This window comes from Trichomycterus rosablanca, chromosome 13 (assembly GCF_030014385.1).
Source record: "Trichomycterus rosablanca isolate fTriRos1 chromosome 13, fTriRos1.hap1, whole genome shotgun sequence".
NCBI lineage: Eukaryota > Metazoa > Chordata > Actinopteri > Siluriformes > Trichomycteridae > Trichomycterus > Trichomycterus rosablanca.
In genome coordinates this window covers 30,751,614-30,773,717 of record NC_086000.1, presented here as the reverse complement: position 1 = coordinate 30,773,717, position 22,104 = coordinate 30,751,614, and the positions used below count along the sequence as shown (strand labels likewise).

The following is a 22,104-nucleotide window of genomic DNA, read 5'->3' as shown; positions in this document are numbered from 1 at the left end:
AATTGACCTTTTGCTTTGCTTTATTTTTTAACCTTGATTAGCAGCACGTGATAGGCATCAACAAGCTTCTGGCACAACTCTGGTTGGATATTGGACCATTTGGCAGAATTTGGTTGGAATTTTTTGGCACAGACTTAGTTAGTTTTCAGTAGAGTTCTTCGTGGGGTTAAGGTCAGAACTTGGAAAGGCAGTTCCAAAAGTTTAATTTTAACCTGATTTAGCTATTCCAAACCCAATGTTGATGTTTGTTGGGTCATTGTCATGGTTAAAAACCAGTTGCGTCCAGGATTCAACCATTTCAGTGTCTTCTTTCTTAATTATTCGGTTCAGTCTCTGCAAGTTACCAGCAAAACATCAGTAGATCATAGTAAGGCCACCACTGTGCTTAACAGTAGGTACAGTTTTGTAATGATTTACCTTTTTGCCTCCAAACATGTTTTTGGTCATTGTGGCCAAATGACATAGCTTTGTGGTCTATGTGAATTGGCAACAAACTAGTGTGTGGATGGTGCAACACAATAAATTATGCTAACCCACTACTGAATCCCCAGTGGTGCCATCAGCTGGTCAGGCATCTACATGCAGATATGATTGGCTATGTCTGGGGGTGGGGTGGGGGAAGTGGGGGAAGTGTGGTGTGGTGTGAAGGCCTTGCAATGGATTGGCGTTCTGTCCAGGGAGAGTTCATAACCCTGACCAGGATAAAACACTGGGAAAACATGAAATAAAATGAATGTGCAACTTAAGTAAATAAACCACTGTGATGTTTCACAACAGTATTTTTCTTACTTTACGGGTGCAATAAAAATAAGAATATTTACAATCTGCACAGTAAGAACATAAAGTTGAGAAAACATAAGACAGCCAGTTTGCTCTACTTCAGAGCCAGATCAAGTCAGCTCAAGTGTATTTACACCGATCAACCGTAACATTAAAACCTTGTTTCTACTCTCACTGTCCATTTTATCAGCTTCACTTACCATATAGGAGCACTTTGTAGTTCTACAATTACTGACTGTAGTCCATCTATTTCTCTACATGCTTTTTTAACCCCCTTTCACCCTGTTCTTTAATGGTCAGGACCCTCCCAGGACCACCACAGTGTAGGTATTATTTGGGTGGTGGATCATTCTCAGCACTGCAGTGACACTGACATGGTGGTGGTGTGTTAGTGTGTGTTGTGCTGGTATGAGTGGATCAGACACAGCAATGCTGTTGGAGTTTTTAAACACCTCACTGTCACTGCTGGACTGAGAATAGTCCACCAGCCAAAAATATATCCAGCCAACAGCACCCTGTAGGCAGCGTCCTGTGACAACTGATGAAGGTCTAGAAGATGACCAACTCAAAAAGCAGCAATAGATGAGCGATCGTCTCTGACTTTACATCTACAATGTGAACCAACTAGGTAGGAGTGTCTAATAGAGTGGACAGTGAGTGGACACGGTATTTAAAAACTCCAGCAGCGCTGCTGTGTCTGGTCCACTCATACCAGCACAACACACACTAACACACCACCACCATGTCATTGTCACTGCAGTGCTGAGAATGATCCACCACCTAAATAATACCTGCTCTGTATGTAATCCCTGACCATTGAAGAACAGGGTGAAAGCAGGCTGAAACGGTATGTAGAGAAACAGATGGACTACAGTTAGTAATTGTAGAACTACAAAGTGCTTCAATATGGTAAGTGGAGCTGACAAAAAAGACAGTGAGTGTAGAAACAAGGAGGTGGTGTTAATGTTATGGCTGATCAGTGTATATAGCACTTTTAACAACAGACATTGTCTCAAAACAGCTTTACAGATGCCAGGACCAAAAGCTCCCTGATGAGCAAGCCGAGCACAACAGTGGAACGGAAAAAACCAAAATATCACAAGAAAAAAACCTTCAAAGGAATCAGACTCAACAGTGACCCATCCTCGTTGGGTGGCCTAGAGGATAATTTGAATGAATTAGAATTAGACTAAACATGGTTAAATAAAATTACATAGAACAAAAGCCTCAACAAGGGAAAAACACAAGGAATCAAAATCAGGTTTGTCGTCTAGGTGTTCAGTCTGTGTTTGAATAAAGCCTGTTTGCGAGTTCTGGAGTTTGTGAGTGCAGTCATGGCAGATTTTCAACACTTTCAGCAGGAGTGGCATTGTTCAGCCTCAGGTGGGTAGAAAGGTTCATGTCGGAATCACCTTCAACCACCTTAAATTGTCATATGAAATCATTAATAGTCATAAACTAAATGAGAGAACTAGGAATTACCACAGCCATGAGGACTCTCTCTGAATATCAGTGCCCATCTCCTCCACGTTCAACAAACCTGAGTGATCACATGAGAGATGCAGAACGACAGCAACCCAATATCCCTGACTGCCACAAATCTCTATGACCAGAGTCTAAGTCAGAGTGAACAGTCCTGGTCCATAATAGTCAGATAATACAACATATCATAAAACCAGACCAACAGGTATGACAGAACATCCAAGAAGGATGGGGGTCCCTGCCGAGTCTGGTTCCTCTCAAGGTTTAAGGGAGTTTTTCCTTGCCACTGTCGTCCTTGGCTTGCTCAACAGGGGTTTGTTCGTCTGTCTCAAAGCAACTTTACAGACTCCAGGGCCAACAATGTCCATTGTATAAAGCGCTATACAAATAAAATTGACTGCCCAGACCCCTAGGAAATACTAATCTAAAGCCTCAGTATATAAGTATGTTTTAATCTGGACAGTGTCTGAATCACAACAAGGTCCGGGAAATTATTCAAACTTTGTGGTGCTATGTAAGAGAATGCTCTTCCCCCTTTCTGTGATTTAGAAAAAAAGCTAAAATATTATTGCTGTGATATCCAAGTTTTTTACAACTGAACCTAGTGTCAGAGAGAAGGCTTTAAGATTTAGCACCAGGTTAGACAACTTCGACAAATAATACATGAGTTTTATCTGAATTAAGTAGAAGAAAGCTACAAAATATCCAGTGTTTTGCTGTGCTGATATGTACAACTGTGTGTTGTCTGCGTGATGGTGGAAATTGATGCCATGTTTATGAATATTTGTTTTTCCTAATGGTTGCATGTAGAGTGTAAATAATAGGGGTCCCAATATTGACCCCTGTGGAATACCATACTTTACTTGTGCAGTTTTAGATAATTTATTATCCACATGGATAAATTGATAGTGGTCAGTCAGATAAGACTTAAACCAAGAGAGAGCCCGTCCTTTAAAACCTACTGTATATTCTAGCCTATTCTGTAAAGTGTTATGATCTATAAGATCAATTGATGCACTAACAGATGCAATGGAATTTGGTTGGATAACATTGTTGGATAAGCCAATGCTGCTCCAATTGAATTTCTGCTCACATTGAATTTAAAGTCATATTTTTTCTAGTCATTAAAGAATTTTAGAAAATTTAGAAAATACATTTGAACAGTTGTATACAGTCTCAAAAAGGAATCTAGGACTATTCTTATTCTCTATTAAAGAAGAGTTTCAAGTGCCAAGTGGACAGTCCTAGATTGCATTCCAACACAAGCATGCCCATTGTTGGCTCTTATGATGATGGACAGAGTAAGCGCTAGCACTCTTGGCTGAGGCCAGCAGCCTCTTTTGGGTTCTTAAGCATAGCCTTTAACCCTCTCATCCTTAGGGGCACCATATTAAAGCACCCTGTGCTTTTACCCCAGCTTTTAAACAAGCTGGAATATGCAGAGTTAGGAATTTCATTGTACTGTATACATGTGAATGTGCACTGCTGAGCCCACATGACATGTCCTAATGTGTGGCAAAACATCTCTGCCCCACCAAACCATGGACTCCACAAGACCTTTGAAGCAGTTCTGGGGTATCTGGTATCAGGACATACCAGCACCAACTCCTCTACTTTGCCAAGTGTACAGTCCTAGATTGCATTCCAACACAAGCATGCCCATTGTTGGCTCTTATGATGATGGACAGAGTTAGCGCTAGCACTCTTGGCTGAGGCCAGCAGCCTCTTTTGGGCTGTTAAGCAAGGCCTTTAAACCTCTCATCCACATGGGCACCATATAATGAATGACCCTGCGCTCTGACCCCAGCTTTTAAACAAGCTGGAATATGCAGAGTTAGGAATTTCATTGTACTGTATAAATGTAAATGTGCACTGCTGAACCCACATGGCATGTCATAATATGTGGCCAAACAGCTCTGCTGCACCAAAGCACAGACCCTACAAAACCTTTAAGCAGTTCTCAGGTATCTAGTATCAGGGCATTACCAGCACTCTTTAACTCCTCTACTTTGCCAAGTGGACAGTCCTAGATTGCATTCCAACACAAGCATGCCCATTGTTGGCTCTTCCGATGATGATGGAAGAGTTAACGCTAGCACTCTTGAATGGCTGAGGCCAAGCAGCCTGTTTTGGGCTCTAAAGCAAGGCCTTTAACCCTCTCATCCTTAGGGGCACCATATTAAGGATGACCCTGTGTTTTTACCCCAGCTTTCAAACAGGCTGGAATATGCAGAGTTAGGAATTTCATTGTACTGTATATACAGTGTATCACAAAAGTGAGTACACCCCTCACATTTCTGCAGATATTTAAGTATATCTTTTCATGGGACAACACTGACAAAATGACACTTTGACACAATGAAAAGTAGTCTGTGTGCAGCTTATATAACAGTGTAAATTTATTCTTCCCTCAAAATAACTCAATATACATCCATTAATGTCTAAACCACCGGCAACAAAAGTGAGTACACCCCTTAGTGAAAGTTCCTGAAGTGTCAATATTTTGTGTGGCCACCATTATTTCCCAGAACTGCCTTAACTCTCCTGGGCATGGAGTTTACCAGAGCTTCACAGGTTGCCACTGGAATGCTTTTCCACTCCTCCATGACGACATCACGGAGCTGGCGGATATTCGAGACTTTGCACTCCTCCACCTTCCGCTTGAGGATGCCCCAAAGATGTTCTATTGGGTTTAGGTCTGGAGACATGCTTGGCCAGTCCATCACCTTTACCCTCAGCCTCTTCAATAAAGCAGTGGTCGTCTTAGAGGTGTGTTTGGGGTCATTATCATGCTGGAACACTGCCCTGCGACCCAGTTTCCGGAGGGAGGGGATCATGCTCTGCTCAGTATTTCACAGTACATATTGGAGTTCATGTGTCCCTCAATGAAATGTAACTCCCCAACACCTGCTGCACTCATGCAGCCCCAGACCATGGCATTCCCACCACCATGCTTGACTGTAGGCATGACACACTTATCTTTGTACTCCTCACCTGATTGCCGCCACACATGCTTGAGACCATCTGAACCAAACAAATTAATCTTGGTCTCATCAGACCATAGGACATGGTTCCAGTAATCCATGTCCTTTGTTGACATGTCTTCAGCAAACTGTTTGCGGGCTTTCTTGTGTAGAGACTTCAGAAGAGGCTTCCTTCTGGGGTGACAGCCATGCAGACCAATTTGATGTAGTGTGCGGCGTATGGTCTGAGCACTGACAGGCTGACCCCCCACCTTTTCAATCTCTGCAGCAATGCTGACAGCACTCCTGCGCCTATCTTTCAAAGACAGCAGTTGGATGTGACGCTGAGCACGTGCACTCAGCTTCTTTGGACGACCAACGCGAGGTCTGTTCTGAGTGGACCCTGCTCTTTTAAAACGCTGGATGATCTTGGCCACTGTGCTGCAGCTCAGTTTCAGGGTGTTGGCAATCTTCTTGTAGCCTTGGCCATCTTCATGTAGCGCAACAATTCGTCTTTTAAGATCCTCAGAGAGTTCTTTGCCATGAGGTGCCATGTTGGAACTTTCAGTGACCAGTATGAGAGAGTGTGAGAGCTGTACTACTAAATTGAACACACCTGCTCCCTATGCACACCTGAGACCTAGTAACACTAACAAATCACATGACATTTTGGAGGGAAAATGACAAGCAGTGCTCAATTTGGACATTTAGGGGTGTAGTCTCTTAGGGGTGTACTCACTTTTGTTGCCGGTGGTTTAGACATTAATGGCTGTATATTGAGTTATTTTGAGGGAAGAATAAATTTACACTGTTATATAAGCTGCACACAGACTACTTTTCATTGTGTCAAAGTGTCATTTTGTCAGTGTTGTCCCATGAAAAGATATACTTAAATATCTGCAGAAATGTGAGGGGTGTACTCACTTTTGTGATACACTGTATGTGAATGTGCACTGCTGAGCTAAAATGTTCACATGACCACCTAATATGTGGCTCTGACAGGCAGCTCCTTACATAGAGAACTTTATCCCATCAATAGTAATAAAATCCTTTGTGATTTCAGATACATTAGTTTCTGTTGGGCCGTACCAGACACCATAGTCTAGAGTCTGGGCCACCAAACAACCTGTAGGTGGTTTGCAGTTTGTCCCTTCTCAAAGCACTGTTGGTATCGCTTGCTATTTTATAAATACCTTAATCATCTGGTTTTTGGTCTTAATCAGATTCATTTAAGTCTTTACATCTGGCCATGCCTGCTGCATTCAACAGTTGTGCTACCATCAGTGCAACATTTAAGGTGTTCCTTGCATGACATGCACAATGGTGACAACAAATAATGCAAATGGGCAGCAGATATTAATGCCCATGTATTTGGACATTCACACACAACCATTTTGGCTGTGTCAGTAGTGCATTGTTTTTGGGACACGGCCCAAAAAACCCACTCAGTTTTTGCTTAATTATCCCCCTTCGGAAGTGATTAATGATTACTTATTAACAGGTTACAGTGATTGGGGGCACTCTAAATGGACTGGTAATTGTATACCTTTCACTTCTGTGTTGCGTATTAGCTATAATAAGTTTTTTATGGCTGCACTTGCCAGCTGTCTGTTAGATGGCCCTGCTGTAAAGTAACTGATGAAGTCTGTGCTTGTGTGTTTTAGTGTGTGTGTGAACAGCCACTGTCACATCATTAACTCCCACTGTCCTCAAAAGTCCCCCCGACTGCACACACACATACACAAACCTATCACTGTCACTTGTAATCCACCACCGTCATTGTTAGCCATAATCACCCATTCGGTCAGATAAGCTTACAAAGCACTTCGCAAATTCAGCAGGCCAAGCATGCTAACGGTCAATCTGCTCTCATTTGCTGCTAACACAGCTAGGCTCTTCTGTGCTATAGAAGATATACTTTGTCATATATACATATACAGGTGTACAGTACAGTGAAATTCTTTCTTTGCATATCCCATCGCCCCTGGAGCAGAGAGGGTTAAGGGCCTTGCTCAAGGACCCAACAGTGGCTGCATAGCAGAGCCTGGATTTGAACCGCCAATCTTCCGGTTGATAGCCCAAAGCTCTACCCACTAGGCTACCACTATGTACAGTAGTGAACTTGAGAAGGGCTAGAGAACTTGAAGCTTGTCAGATGTTTCTGTTCTGAGTATTTCTATTCAGATTTCAACTGCTCCACAGTCATTGGTTTAGCGTGGTTCTGTTTTTATCTTTGGGTCTATTCATTTTATCCAGTTTAATGGAAAATGGGGGGTGGATTGTTTTATTTGAAACAGACATTGATATTGGCTGTGGTTTTTATCAAATAAACAGACCTCAATTCAAGTAGAAAGTAAAGTAAAAGGGAAATATAATTTCAGAATGAAATTACTTTCACATGCTGCACAGCAATTTTACCGACAGTGGAAGTATAAGTTGGATTTACTTTAGTTCTTAAAATTGCATGATACAAATTAAAATAATATCCTTTGTTTGCAGTTATTTTCACGTACAAAGATAAATGCAACATTTTTACTTACTTGTATTTTCAGTTTGCTATTTCTTGACCTGTCAACCACTGGTAGCACTTCAGTACAATTCATGAAAAATTATAAGTAATTAAATGAAATGTGAGCCAGGGCATTCCAGCAAATATTTCATGTACCCTGAGGGAAAACAAGCATGTAACCACTTTTGTTTTTGTTATTTATTAGACTTAATTGTACCACCTTCTTGTATATGTTTAGTTCAATGGGACAAACATTATGTCTTTTGACTTGACAAACAAGAAAGTGTTCTTGTGCAAAATGCAATCAATAAAGTAACTATGATAAAAGAAGATAAGAGAAGCCAGCAGTCACTCAAAAAGAGATGCAGGATGACCTGAAAACAGAAGTACAGTGTAATCAATAAGCAATTCATTATGCCACAAGCTCAAAAAACAAAGAGATGTACTTAAAATGTGCACACAACACACATATACAAATCAAAACTTTTGCAACCTTAGATTTCAACATCAAACCCAAACGTAAAGTCAAAAGATGAAGGTCCTTTAGCCTAGCCAGTTTCTTAATTTAATTTGTGTTAAACATTTTTCATTTCATGTCTATGTTTTACCACCAGTTCATTCTGGTCAGGGTCTCAGTAGGATGTAGTAACACCCCCCCCAGACGGGATGACAATCCATCATGAGGCCTTGTAACCCCCTTCCCCCACCTGACATAGCCAATCATGACCAGTTGATAGCACCACTGGGGATTTGAACCCTGTAACCACAGCATAATTTATCGTTGTGCCACTTGAGCGCTGTGTTGAACGTCTATGAAATATTTTGAAACTGCAGGTCCATTAGAGTTTTTCATAAGGAATGGGTCAAAATTGAACCACAGTTCTTTAAAATGATTTATGTCCTCCAGTAGATTCTTAAATGAGCTGATTATAACTTTCAGACAGTACTAATACTATTGATTATTGATTTTTTCTATAACAATACTTTTTTGTTTATATTAAAAACTACTTCTTAAAAACTACGACTAAGACCGCTATACTGCAGTAAAAGGAATCTTGGGATGGTTGGCTAAACAGTCTGTCATGTAAGCTAATGTGTCACAATGTTATAATCTCGATTAGATTAGATTAGATTCAACTTTATTGTCATTGTGCAGAGTACAAGTACAGAGCCAACGAAATCCAGTACCATGGCACCATATTAGTACAAAAGATTATGCAGTGTTATAAACTAGATAATCAGCCTATGTGTGTCCGTATCTACAAGGCTGCCTTCAAAGTAAATAAGCCCTGAGTGTAGGTATCCAATTCATGAACACGTACACACAGTGACCTTGTGAGGAGTATTTTCACTGTTGGGAAACCTTACACCTCCCACCATTCTCTGCACCATCACTGCAGTCTTTCTCTACAGTGATAAAAGAATACAGACTTAGCATGTTTATAATTCATCTCAGGATTTAGGATACATGAGAAATAGTAGAAACACATTACAGAAAAGACGGTTGACTTGAAGTGACTAAACTGCCTAAATGAACATAGGTATACAGGTAAGTTTCCATCAGTGGATGTGCTCATTAATGCATCAGTAATGGTTTGAAACCAGCATTGTAGCTGAGTTCTAAAAAAGGTTAAACAGTGGGCAGATGCATCAGTAACAAAAGCATTCTCAAAAGTCCTGGCATTGGATGTGAAACACTAAAAACTGGCAGGAGCCTTTACAAGATTGTTGCTAAATGCCTTGAATTTCCAGTTAAAAATAACCACTGTTATTTGGAATAGGGTGGGGAGGGGGAAGGGGGCAAATTCCCTACTGAAATTACCTTGCCACTTATACGACCCCTTCACTTTTCACTTATTATTTCGAATGAGGCAGAGTTTGCATTATGCAGCCGCAAAAAAACCCTGTCAACCCCCCTCCCTCAGACACGGCCAACTGTGCCTGTTAGACGTCTGGCCAGGCAGATAGCACTGCTAAGATTGGTCGGCTCGAACAGTGTATTGTTTTTCTACCGGTCGGCTGGGCGCTATCTAGCGGGCGCAATTAGCAGTGCCTTCAGCGAACACGACTTGGCCACCGTGTCTGCTGGGTTGGGGAAATGACTCGAACAAGCACTGTGCAAGGACCCTGGTCAGCAGACCAAGGCGTAAAGAAGGGTCCGCTAGGAGGTCATGTGTGCAGGAATATACCCTCCTCGAATGCAATCAGGGATCCACAGCAGCGGAAGACAAATTGACTATGCTGAAATTGGGAGAAAAAGGCATAAATAAAAAGAATATATATATACCGATCAGCTATATAGAAGCACTTTGTAGTTCTACAATTACTGACTGTAGTCCATCTATTTCTCTTCATGCTTTGTTAGCTCCCTTTCATGCTGGTCAGGACAACTATTTGGGTAGTGGATCATTCTGGATCATAGTGGATCACACTCAGCACTGCAGTGACACCGACATGGTGGTGGTGTGTTAGTGTGTGTTGTGCTGGTATGAGTGGATAAGACACAGCAGCGCTGCTGAAGTTTTTAAACACTTCACTGTCACTGCTGGACTGAGATTAGTCCACCAACCAAAAAATCCCATTCTGTGACCACTGATGAAGGTCTAGAAACAAACAGCAGCAATACAGTGGCTTGCAAAAGTATTCATACCCCTTGAACTTTTCCATATTTTGTCACATTACAACCACAAACCTAAATATATTTCACTGGAATTTAATGTGAAAGACCAACACAAAGTGGTATACAATTGTGAAGTGGAAGGAAAATTATACATGATTCAAAACATTTTTTACAAATAAAAAACTGAAAAGTGCGATGTGCAAAAGTATCCAGCCCCCTTTTCTCTGAGTGCAACCAATTGCATTCAGAAGTTGCCTGATGACTGCTAATGACTAAAAAGAGTCCACCTGTGTGTAATCTAATCTCAGTACAAATACAGCTGCTCCGTGATGGCCTCAGAGGTCGGTTAAGAGAATATTGGGGAGTAAACAGCATTATGAAGTCCAAAGAACACACCAGACAGGTCAGGAATAAGGTTGTGGAGAAGTTTAAAGCAGGCTTAGGCTATAAAAAGATTTCCCAAGCTTTGAACATCTCACGGAGCACTGTTCAATCCATTATCCGGAAATGGAAAGAGTATGGCACAACTGTAAACCTACCAAGACAAGGCCGTCCACCTAAACTTACAGGCCGAACAAGGAGAGCACTGATCAGAGATGCAGCCAAGAGGCCCATGGTGACTCTGGACGAAATGCAGAGATCCACAGCTCAGGTGGGGGAATCTGTCCACAGGACAACTATTAGTCGTGCACTGCACAAATGTGGTCTTTATGGAAGAGTGGCAAGAAGAAAGGAATTGTTAAAAGAAAACCATAAAAAGTCCCGTTTGCAGTTTGCCAGAAGCCATGTTTGGGACACAGCAAACATGTGGAACAAGGTGCTTTGGTCAGATGAGACCAAAATTGAACTTTTTGGCCCAAATGCAAAACGCTATGTGTGGCGGAGAATTAACACTGCACATCACTCTGAACACACCATCCCCACTGTCAAATATGGTGGTGGCAGCATCATGCTCCGGGGCTGCTTCTCTTCAGCAGGGACAGGGAAGTTGGTCAAAGTTGATGGGAAGATGGATGGAGCCAAATACAGGGCAATCTTGGAAGAAAACCTGTTGGAGTCTGCAAAAGACTTGAGACTGGGGCGGAGGTTCACCTTCCAGCAGGACAACGACCCTAAACATAAAGCCAGGGCTACAATGGAATGGTTTAAAACAAAACATATTCATGTGTTAGAATGGCCCAGTCAAAGTCCAGACCTAAACCCAATCGAGAATTTGTGGCAAGATCTGAAAACTGCTGTTCACAAACGCTCTCCATCTAATCTGACTGAGCTTGAGCTGTTTTGCAAAGAAGAATGGGCAAAAATGTCAGTCACTAGATGTGCAAAGCTGGTGGAGACATACCCTAAAAGACTTGCAGCTGTAATTGCAGCAAAAGGTGGTTCCACAAAGTATTGACTCAGGGGGGCTGGATACTTTTGCACACCGCACTTTTCAGTTTTTTATTTGTAAAAAATGTTTTGAATCATGTATAACTTTCGTTCCACTTCACAATTGTATACCACTTTGTGTTGGTCTTTCACATTAAATTCCAGTGAAATATATTTATGTTTGTGGTTGTAATGTGACAAAATATGGAAAAGTTCAAGGGGTATGAATACTTTTGCAAGCCACTGTAGATGAGCGATTGTCTCTGACTTTACATCTACAAGGTGGAACAACTAGGTAGGAGTGTCTAATAGAGTGGACAGTGAGTGGACACGGTATTTAAAAACTCCAGCAGCGCTGCTGTGTCTGATCCACTCATACCAGCACAACACACACTAACACACCACCACCATGTCAGTGTCACTGCAGTGCTGAGAATGATCCACCACCTAAATAATACCTACTCTGTGGTGGTTCTGTGGGGGTCCTGACCATTAAAGAACAGGGTGAAAGAAGATTAAAAAGTATGCAGAGAAACAGATGGACTACAGTCAGTAATTGTAGAACTCTAAATTGCTTCTATATGGTAAGAGGAGCTGGTATTTCGTTTTTTTTTGTTTTTTTTTACCTCATTATTCCTACAAAGTTTATCTTTTATTTTTATTGTATTATGATGCAGTTTTAGTTTATTGGTACATGCATCAAGATTTAGTTTTCAAATCTAAAGTAATAATAAATAATACATCGGTACTGTTGAATGATTTTACACTGAATTAAATTATTAATAATGTTTTGTTATAAACAACTCTAACAGTCTCAGCGGTGCAGTACTGTTTGAAGGTGCTTGGGGTGTGTTTCCTGAGAAACGGGCCCTTGCGTAGCGGCAGAGTATTTGGTTGTCGCTAGGTTGCGTAGGTGTGTGATAGTGTTCCATTCTTAACCTGAATGGAGGGTTGAATTCTTCTTGCAGCTGAATGAAGCCTCAAGGATTGCAGACATGTTATGACCCAGTGAGCCCTACTGATTCTCAAGAAGGAATTTAAAGCCCTTATCGCCAAGTTTTTTTGAATCTGCTCCACTTATCATAAAGAAGCACTTTGTAGTTCTACAATTACTGTAGTCCATCTGTTTCTCTACATACTTTTTTAACCTGCTTTCACCCTGTTCTTCAATGGTCAGGACCCCCACAGAGCAGGTATTATTTAGGTGGTGGATCATTCTCAGCACTGCAGTGACACTGACATGGTGGTGGTGTGTTAGTGTGTGTTGTGCTGGTATGAGTGGATCAGACACAGCAGCGCTGCTGGAGTTTTTAAATACCGTGTCCACTCACTGTCCACTCTATTAGACACTCCTACCTAGTTGGTCCACCTTGTAGATGTACAGTCAGAGACGATCGCTCATCTATTGCTGCTGTTTGAGTTGGTCTTCTTCTAGATCTTCATCAGTGGTCACAGGACGCTGCCCATGGAGCGCTGTTGGCTGGATGTTTTTGGTTGGTGGACTATTCTCAGTCCAGCAGTGCTGCTGTGTTTTATCCACTCATACCAGCACAACACACACTAACACACCACCACCATGTCAGTGTCACTGCAGTGCTGAGAATGACCCACCACCTAAATAATACCTACTCTGTGGTGGTCCTGGGAGAGTCCTGACCATTGAAGAACAGCATGAAAGGGGGCTAACAAAGCATGCAGAGAAACAGATGGACTACAGTCAGTAATTGTAAGTAATAACTACAAAGTGCTTCTACATGGTAAGTGGAGCTGATAAAATGGACAGTGAGTGTAGAAACAAGGAGGTGGTTTTAATGTTATGGCTGATCGGTGTGTGTGTATATATACAGTATATATACAGTATATATATATATATATATATATATATATATATATATATATATATACAGTGTATCACAAAAGTGAGTACACCCCTCACATTTCTGCAGATATTTAAGTATATCTTTTCATGGGACAACACTGACAAAATGACACTTTGACACAATGAAAAGTAGTCTGTGTGCAGCTTATATAACAGTGTAAATTTATTCTTCCCTCAAAATAACTCAATATACAGCCATTAATGTCTAAACCACCGGCAACAAAAGTGAGTACACCCCTAAGAGACTACACCCCTAAATGTCCAAATTGAGCACTGCTTGTCATTTTCCCTCCAAAATGTCATGTGATTTGTTAGTGTTACTAGGTCTCAGGTGTGCATAGGGAGCAGGTGTGTTCAATTTAGTAGTACAGCTCTCACACTCTCTCATACTGGTCACTGAAAGTTCCAACATGGCACCTCATGGCAAAGAACTCTCTGAGGATCTTAAAAGACGAATTGTTGCGCTACATGAAGATGGCCAAGGCTACAAGAAGATTGCCAACACCCTGAAACTGAGCTGCAGCACAGTGGCCAAGATCATCCAGCGTTTTAAAAGAGCAGGGTCCACTCAGAACAGACCTCGCGTTGGTCGTCCAAAGAAGCTGAGTGCACGTGCTCAGCGTCACATCCAACTGCTGTCTTTGAAAGATAGGCGCAGGAGCGCTGTCAGCATTGCTGCAGAGATTGAAAAGGTGGGGGGTCAGCCTGTCAGTGCTCAGACCATACGCCGCACACTACATCAAATTGGTCTGCATGGCTGTCACCCCAGAAGGAAGCCTCTTCTGAAGTCTCTACACAAGAAAGCCCGCAAACAGTTTGCTGAAGACATGTCAACAAAGGACATGGATTACTGGAACCATGTCCTATGGTCTGATGAGACCAAGATTAATTTGTTTGGTTCAGATGGTCTCAAGCATGTGTGGCGGCAATCAGGTGAGGAGTACAAAGATAAGTGTGTCATGCCTACAGTCAAGCATGGTGGTGGGAATGCCATGGTCTGGGGCTGCATGAGTGCAGCAGGTGTTGGGGAGTTACATTTCATTGAGGGACACATGAACTCCAATATGTACTGTGAAATACTGAAGCAGAGCATGATCCCCTCCCTCCGGAAACTGGGTCGCAGGGCAGTGTTCCAGCATGATAATGACCCCAAACACACCTATAAGACGACCACTGCTTTATTGAAGAGGCTGAGGGTAAAGGTGATGGACTGGCCAAGCATGTCTCCAGACCTAAACCCAATAGAACATCTTTGGGGCATCCTCAAGCGGAAGGTGGAGGAGCGCAAAGTCTCGAATATCTGCCAGCTCCGTGATGTCGTCATGGAGGAGTGGAAAAGCATTCCAGTGGCAACCTGTGAAGCTCTGGTAAACTCCATGCCCAGGAGAGTTAAGGCAGTTCTGGGAAATAATGGTGGCCACCCAAAATATTGACACTTCAGGAACTTTCACTAAGGGGTGTACTCACTTTTGTTGCCGGTGGTTTAGACATTAATGGCTGTATATTGAGTTATTTTGAGGGAAGAATAAATTTACACTGTTATATAAGCTGCACACAGACTACTTTTCATTGTGTCAAAGTGTCATTTTGTCAGTGTTGTCCCATGAAAAGATATACTTAAATATCTGCAGAAATGTGAGGGGTGTACTCACTTTTGTGATACACTGTATATATACACACTTATTTATATACTTTTTTAAAATAAAAATATAATAATTAGATGTGGGCGACACTGTGGCTTGGTGGGTAGCACTGTCGCCTCACTGCAAGAAGGTACTGGGTTTGATCACCAGGCGGGAGGTCCGGGTCCTTTCTGTGTGGAGTTTGCATGTTCTCCCTGTGTCTGCGTGGATTTCCTCCGGGAGCTCCGGTTTCCTCCCACAGTCCACAAACAAGGTTAATTGGTGAATGGATGTGTGTATGTGTGTGTATATATGTGTGTCTGCCCTGCAATGGACTGGTTCCCCGTCCAGGGTGTTACCGTGTGCTTTGCGCCCATTGAAAAGCTGGGATAGGCTCCAGCAACTGCCCAAACCCTCCACCCCCTCCTACAGTTTACTTGCAAAATTTAATGCAAAATTTTGCACCTTGCTGCTGGATGCTTGCATTTAAATGATTTCCTTTATAAACTCCTTATAAGACTGTTTTGAATTAATAACAGCTGGGTGGTGCAGCTATGTATTACGCAAGCCCACCACCACTGAGATCAGGGTTTGAACCCCAGCAATGCTAATGGCCGGCCAGGCATCTACACAGACACGATACATGATTGGCTGTGTCTTGGGGGAAGAAGGCCAATAGATTGGTGCCCTGACCCGGATATTCTTGCCTTCCTCCCAGTGTCTTCTAATGGAACCGGACCTGTCTCAACCCTGACCATGATAACATGGTTGATGAAATGAAAAAAAAAAAAAAAAAAAATCTGTAATGAATTTACTTTATAAATCAAGAAACTGTAATCCAGTAGGTATCAGTATGTGGCTGCTGGTGTGGATAAATGTGTAATCGTATATACCAAGAGCTTGTTGGCTACCCCATTTCAAAATCATGTGCATAATTATGGATGCTTCACTCCGTTTTTAAAAAACGACTTTAGAGCCCTGCACTCGGTTTCTTACAATCATATTTTATCCTCAAGAATGAAGGAAGCATTTATGTAATTTCAGCCTCTCTTTTTGCTGTGTTCTGTCTTTATTTCTTTCCTACCCTCTCTCTTAGTGTTTGCTTAGTAAGAGTTGGAAGAAAGGTGTGTGTACTTGAGAGCAGATGGCAGCTGGTTGGCCTGGTCAAGACAAAGTAATTACTATGCACTGGCTTCCTTAACTCTTTAATTGCCATTTATGTTTTTCACTCTATTTTACACCTCTTTTCACTAAGACCTTAGTCGTTTTGGCTGTGGAACCAAGCAGAACTTGCAAAACATTGGGTATTACAGCAGTTCATCGGCAGGTTGGGACTCTCCACAGTTTCATGTCAGGTCCAGAGTTCCTCTTTTCAAATGTATGGTTCTCTTTTCCACCAAATAGGCAAATTAGCACAGCATCTTGTGTTACACCCTTTGTGTCGATTGAGCAAAAAGGTTTTGGACAGTTTTGTGAGTTAAACAGTAATTTTTCTGGGGAACTGTTTTGTTTTTGCCATGCACGTAGCATCGGAGTGCATAAAACAGGTCAAATTACAAATCAGAGCCGTTCTGTGTCATTTAATAGTAAATGCAAGAATCCGATGGCTCATTTCCTGCTCGGTTTCTAAAAAGTTCAGCCATTCGTCATGTCATGGTTGTGGAGTGTTTCCATACTGCTGAATAGTAAAACACATGTAAGTTCTTAGGGGATTTGACCCTTTACCCACAAGTCCTTTTAATCTTGTTAGAAATAAAATGTGTGCATATTAAAAGAGTTAATGTCTGTATGTCTGTATGCAAAGCTGAAACTGTATGAAGAAAGTAAGTTCTAGAACCTGTGAAAAGATTGTCTGTGAAGTATTTGGATTTTTAAAAGTATGTCTGTGTGTAAAGCTAGTCTTGTATATAAGCAAACAAGTATTAGGACCTGTAAAAAGAGCTATGCCAAGTCAGTACACTATATAAAGTACATGATCTAGAACTTGTAGAGTATATTTGAATTGACCCAGTATACTGTATAATACAAGAAAGTTCTAGAACATGTGAGAATAGTGCATTTAAATAGACCCAGCACTCTATATAATACAAGAGCATTCTAGAACCTGTGAGAATAGTGCGTTTAAATTTACCCAGTACACTATATAATAGAAGAAAGTTCTAGAACCTGTAAGGAAAGGGCATATATGTTAACCCAGTACACTGTATAAAAGAAGAAAGTTCTAGAACCTGTGAAAAGACTGCATTTACATGTACCCAGGTCACTATATAAAAGAAGAAAGTTGTAGAACCTGTGAGACGAGTGCATTTAAATGGACCCAGTACACTATAAAATAGAAGAAAGTTCTAGAACCTGTAAGAAGAGGGTATTTAAATAGACCCAGTACACTATATAAAAGAAGAAAGTTCTAGAACCTGTGAGAAGAGTGCGTTTAAACTGATTCCAGTATACTATATTATACAAGAGTTTTAGAACCTGTGAGAAGAGTGCATTTAAATTGAGCCAGTATACTACAGTAAGTCCTCGGGTTACGGCAGACTTGATATACGGCGTTTCGTGGTTACGTCGCCATCTCCTATAAATTTATTAAGAAAGTCTTGTTCCGTCATTCCGATGTACGCCGTTTGAGACGTAAAAACAAATTTGGCACGGGAACTAGTTGGCGAGCGGAGCGGACGAATATGAATATTTTTACTGTTTCACTTCATTACTGTACTGTGTATGTGCTCCATGTGAGTGACGTAGATGCTTATGTAGGTGGGTTCCGACTTACGGCGAAAATCGCGTTACGTCGCGTCCGTAGGAACGGATCTCCGACGTAAGTCGAGGACCTCCTGTATATTATACAAAAGAGCTCTAGAACCTGTAAGAAGAGTGCATTTAAATGGACCCAGTATACAATATTATACAAGAGAGCTCTAGAACCTGTAAGAAGAGTGCATTTAAATTGACCCAGTATACTATATTATACAAGAGAGCTCTAGAACTTGTGAAAAGAGTGCATTTAAATTGACTCAGTATACTATATTATACAAGAGAGCTCTAGAACCTGTGAGAAGAGTGCATTTAAATGGACCCAGTATACTATATTATACAAGAGAGCTCTAGAACCTGTGAGAAGAGTGCATTTAAATGGCACACAATATAACGGAAGAAAGTATTATGACCTGTAAATACAGTGTCTCTAAGCTGTTGGAAGATTGTGTGTATTATATATATATATAAGGAATATACTGTATGTCTAGAACTGATAAAAAATACTGCATATGAGTGGACACAGTACACTATACAGTAAGGATGTATTAGGCCTGTGAGAAAAGTCACTGTGTTAGAAAGTTCTAGAACATTTACAGTTAGCAGACACTTTTATCCAAACTGTGACTGAATTCAGTCCAAGGGTTGAGGGCCTTGCTGAAGAAAAACAGTGGTAGCTTGTATTTATGATCAGAGGAGTACTAGCAGAGGAGTACCTGTATTAAAAGCCAGTACATGAGTTCTGGAAGCTGTGACACGAGTGCCTGTGGGGCATTGTGGGGGGGACAAGCCTGCAAGTTACATAAAGGGAATATAGTTAATAAAACGTGTTATAGGAGTGCATGTGGGTGCTCAAACAGCATGTGATTCTGCATTATCATATGTTTAGATAGATAATAAAATTTGTGTGTTATTTTCCATTCACAGATTTCCTACCATGGCAGTGAGGAGGGTGGAGAGAGTGAAGATTCAGAGGGAGAGAACCAAGAGCTGGCACAGATCGATAGAGGTGTGTATGTGTGTACTTTAACTTGTTAACTTCACTTTCTTTTTCTCGTAGGTCGTGTTTATACTTGTCAGCTTTAGTTTGATTAAAATGAACCCTGGTGTGATAGCAGTAAGAGCAGTTTGTTACAGTGAATGCTGATGCTTCCTTCTGAACTCTGGTGTGCACTGATACGTGGACGGAGAGCACTTGAGCAGGGGGGGTCTCGATCAGTTTCTAAACAAATTCTGATGCTTTGTTTCAAGTGTGAACAGAATACAAACCCAAGGCATCAAAATGAGTCAAACTTGATGTGATGTCACAAGTTGTGACACTAAACCTTATTTGGTGTGTGCAGTGGTGGAGTTTCTGGCACTATTTTGACTCATGTATCCATTTTACCACCTCTTGCTGTGTATCCAGTTGGTAATATACCATCAGGTACACACAACCCAACCCTGTGGTGCATTATTCTGACTGTAACCAAATGCATTTAGGGATTCCTATGAACTTATAGTAAGAATAGTAAGAAGTAAGGTGTCCTAAACCTGAATTAGAATACACAGAGATAGATGATCCCGTTCTGCAGAACAGATGATCCATTGATTGTGGAAAACCCCAAGGGACAAAATGCATTCACTATGTGAGCACATACAGTGAACATTCTCAGTGTACTACATTACAGAAAAGTCTGATGACTGGCTCACAAAATACGTCATACGTGCGTCACACGTAATGTTTTATTAGTTTTGGTTCGATTGTATTTTTGTGAGTGTGGAGGCTAAGCAAACCAGGACTGAAATGTATTAATGTATCATGTTCTTGGTTTGTCTGGACCACAAGAAGTGTTAGTGTGTGTTGTGCTGGTATGAGTGGATCAGACCCAGCAGCACTGCTGGAGTTTTTAAATACCATGTCCACTCACTGTCCACTCTATTAGACACACCTACCTAGTTGGTTCACCTTGTAGATGTAAAGTCAGAGACGATCGCTCATCTATTGCTGCTGTTTGAGTTGGTCATCTTTGAGACCTTCATCAGTGGTCACAGGACGCTGCCCACAGAGCGCTGTTGGCTGAATATTTTTGGTTGGTCGGCTGTTCTCAGTCCAGCAGTGACAGTGAGGTGTTTAAAAACAGCATTGCTGTGTCTTATCCACTCATACCAGCACAACACACACTAACACACCACCACCATGTCAGTGTCACTGCAGTGCTGATAATGATCCACCACCTAAATAATACCTGCTCTGTGGTGGTCCTGGGAGAGTCCTGACCATTAAAAAAAAGCTTGAAAGGGGGCTAACAAAGTATGCAGAGAAACAGATGGACTACAGTCAGTAATTGTTGAACTACAAAGTGCTCCTATATGGTAAGTGGAGCTGATAAAATGGACAGTGAGTGTAGAAACAAGGAGGTGGTTTAAAAATATACACACAACACACCAAATAACTGGTTTCTTAGCTCTTTTTACATCAGTCTGACACTTTTAACTGCCATCCATAATTGTTTTAGTTAAATTCAGCAAAAATTATACTAATAGCCGCTCAGGTGGCGCAGCAGTAAAATACGCTAGGACACCAGAACTGGGATCTCAAATACATTGTATCGAATCTCAGCTCTGCTTTCCGTCTGGGCTGGGCAGCTACCTGAACAACAATTGGCTGTTGTTCAGAGGGTGGGACAAGCCGGACCAGGGTCCCTTATAACTGGTGCAATTATGACCTGGCTGATTGACGGCGCCTGCGCAGAGTTGGGGAATAATGCTGATCAGGGTGTGGTTCTCCGTGCACAAGGCTGATCTGCATATGAACTCGCCTTGTGCAGGTGAAAAGATGCAGTCAGTACTGCTCACGTGTCGGAGGGGGCATTTGTCAGTTTCGAAGCTCCTCAGTCAGTAGTGAGGGGTTGTATCGGTAGAGGTGAAGCATAACGCAATCAGGGTAATTAGATACGACTAGATTTGGGGAGAAAATTGGGGAGAAAATCTGAGAAAAAAATATACTAATACTTTTTTTAAGTATTAGACCAGTGTTTCTCAGTCACACCACCCTTTAAAAGTATTCAAAATCTCAAGTCACCCCAGTCTAAAATGTATTAAAAAATTTACACTCTGCCTCCCTCGGACTGCTAACACACAAAAACACTACAGGGAAGAGACGTACTGTGGTTGCATTGCATTAAGTTTCAGAAAAATCCTCTCCTGCAGTGATGTGCCTGTGTTTGTTTCTGCTTTAAAACATACGCGCCATGAACCAATCAGATTTAACATCATTAAACAAGTTTATAGTTTATTTCTCAATTATTTGTCATTATACCACTAGCACTGCTCATTGTCTGCATGGTTTTTCTATAGCTCGGTTACGGCTCTCAAACTCAAACTCAAAAGAAGCTTTATTGGCATGACATAAGGACATTCGTATTGCCAAAGCAAGTTAGCGAGAAATAATAAAAATAACAATAAAAAAGAACAAATATATACAAAACAGTTACATGTGCAAAAATATAAAGTAGAATAAAATATGAATAAAAACAGTACAAAATAATAACAATAAAAATGATAATATTTACTGTACATTAATGAGGTAATTACCTCTCTCTCTCTCTCTCTCTCTCTCTCTCTCTCTCTCTCTCTCTCTCTCTCTCTCTCTCTGTGTGTGTGTGTGTGTCGCTTGCTCTCGCCACGATACTGAAAGTGATTTGAATTTCGACAATAAACGGCTCTTATTATGACTGATCAATTCCCTCTACTGATGGAAGCGGAATGGTTGAATTACAGCCGATAAGAACTGCACAGAAATATAAATATATATTATAACGGCTCCCAGAGGCACGACTCGGTTCCTTTTGTTCATTTTAAAGAGCCGTTCAATAGAATCGGATCGTTCGCGAACGAGCCATCACTATAGGCAACGCACGCAACCCGCGTTGACGTTGTAGCATGGGGAAAGGGGCGTGTGAGACAAATTTTGATGTTTGAGGCGGCTAATGGTCTACATTTTCATGATAAGTTGACTTTTTTGTATTTTAAATTTATTTCATTTTCAATATCAGTAACGTCAGAATATTTTTGACGGCACCCCTGACGAAGCCAGACGGCACCCCGGTTGAGAAAGGCTGTATTAGACCATGCAGAACAATCAG

At 41.4% G+C, this 22,104-nt stretch overlaps 1 protein-coding gene across 3 annotated transcripts in view; it reads left to right on the top strand.

Annotated features, from left to right (window-relative positions):
* si:dkey-16j16.4 (uncharacterized) overlaps nucleotides 1-22,104 on the top strand; it is a 58,385-nt gene that overhangs the window by 18,285 nt on the left and 17,996 nt on the right. For all 3 annotated transcript variants that reach the window (XM_063007740.1, XM_063007741.1, XM_063007742.1), the window contains exon 2: nucleotides 18,905-18,986. In XM_063007740.1, the coding sequence (XP_062863810.1) occupies nucleotides 18,905-18,986 (82 nt within the window). The remainder of the gene's footprint in view (nucleotides 1-18,904; nucleotides 18,987-22,104) is intronic.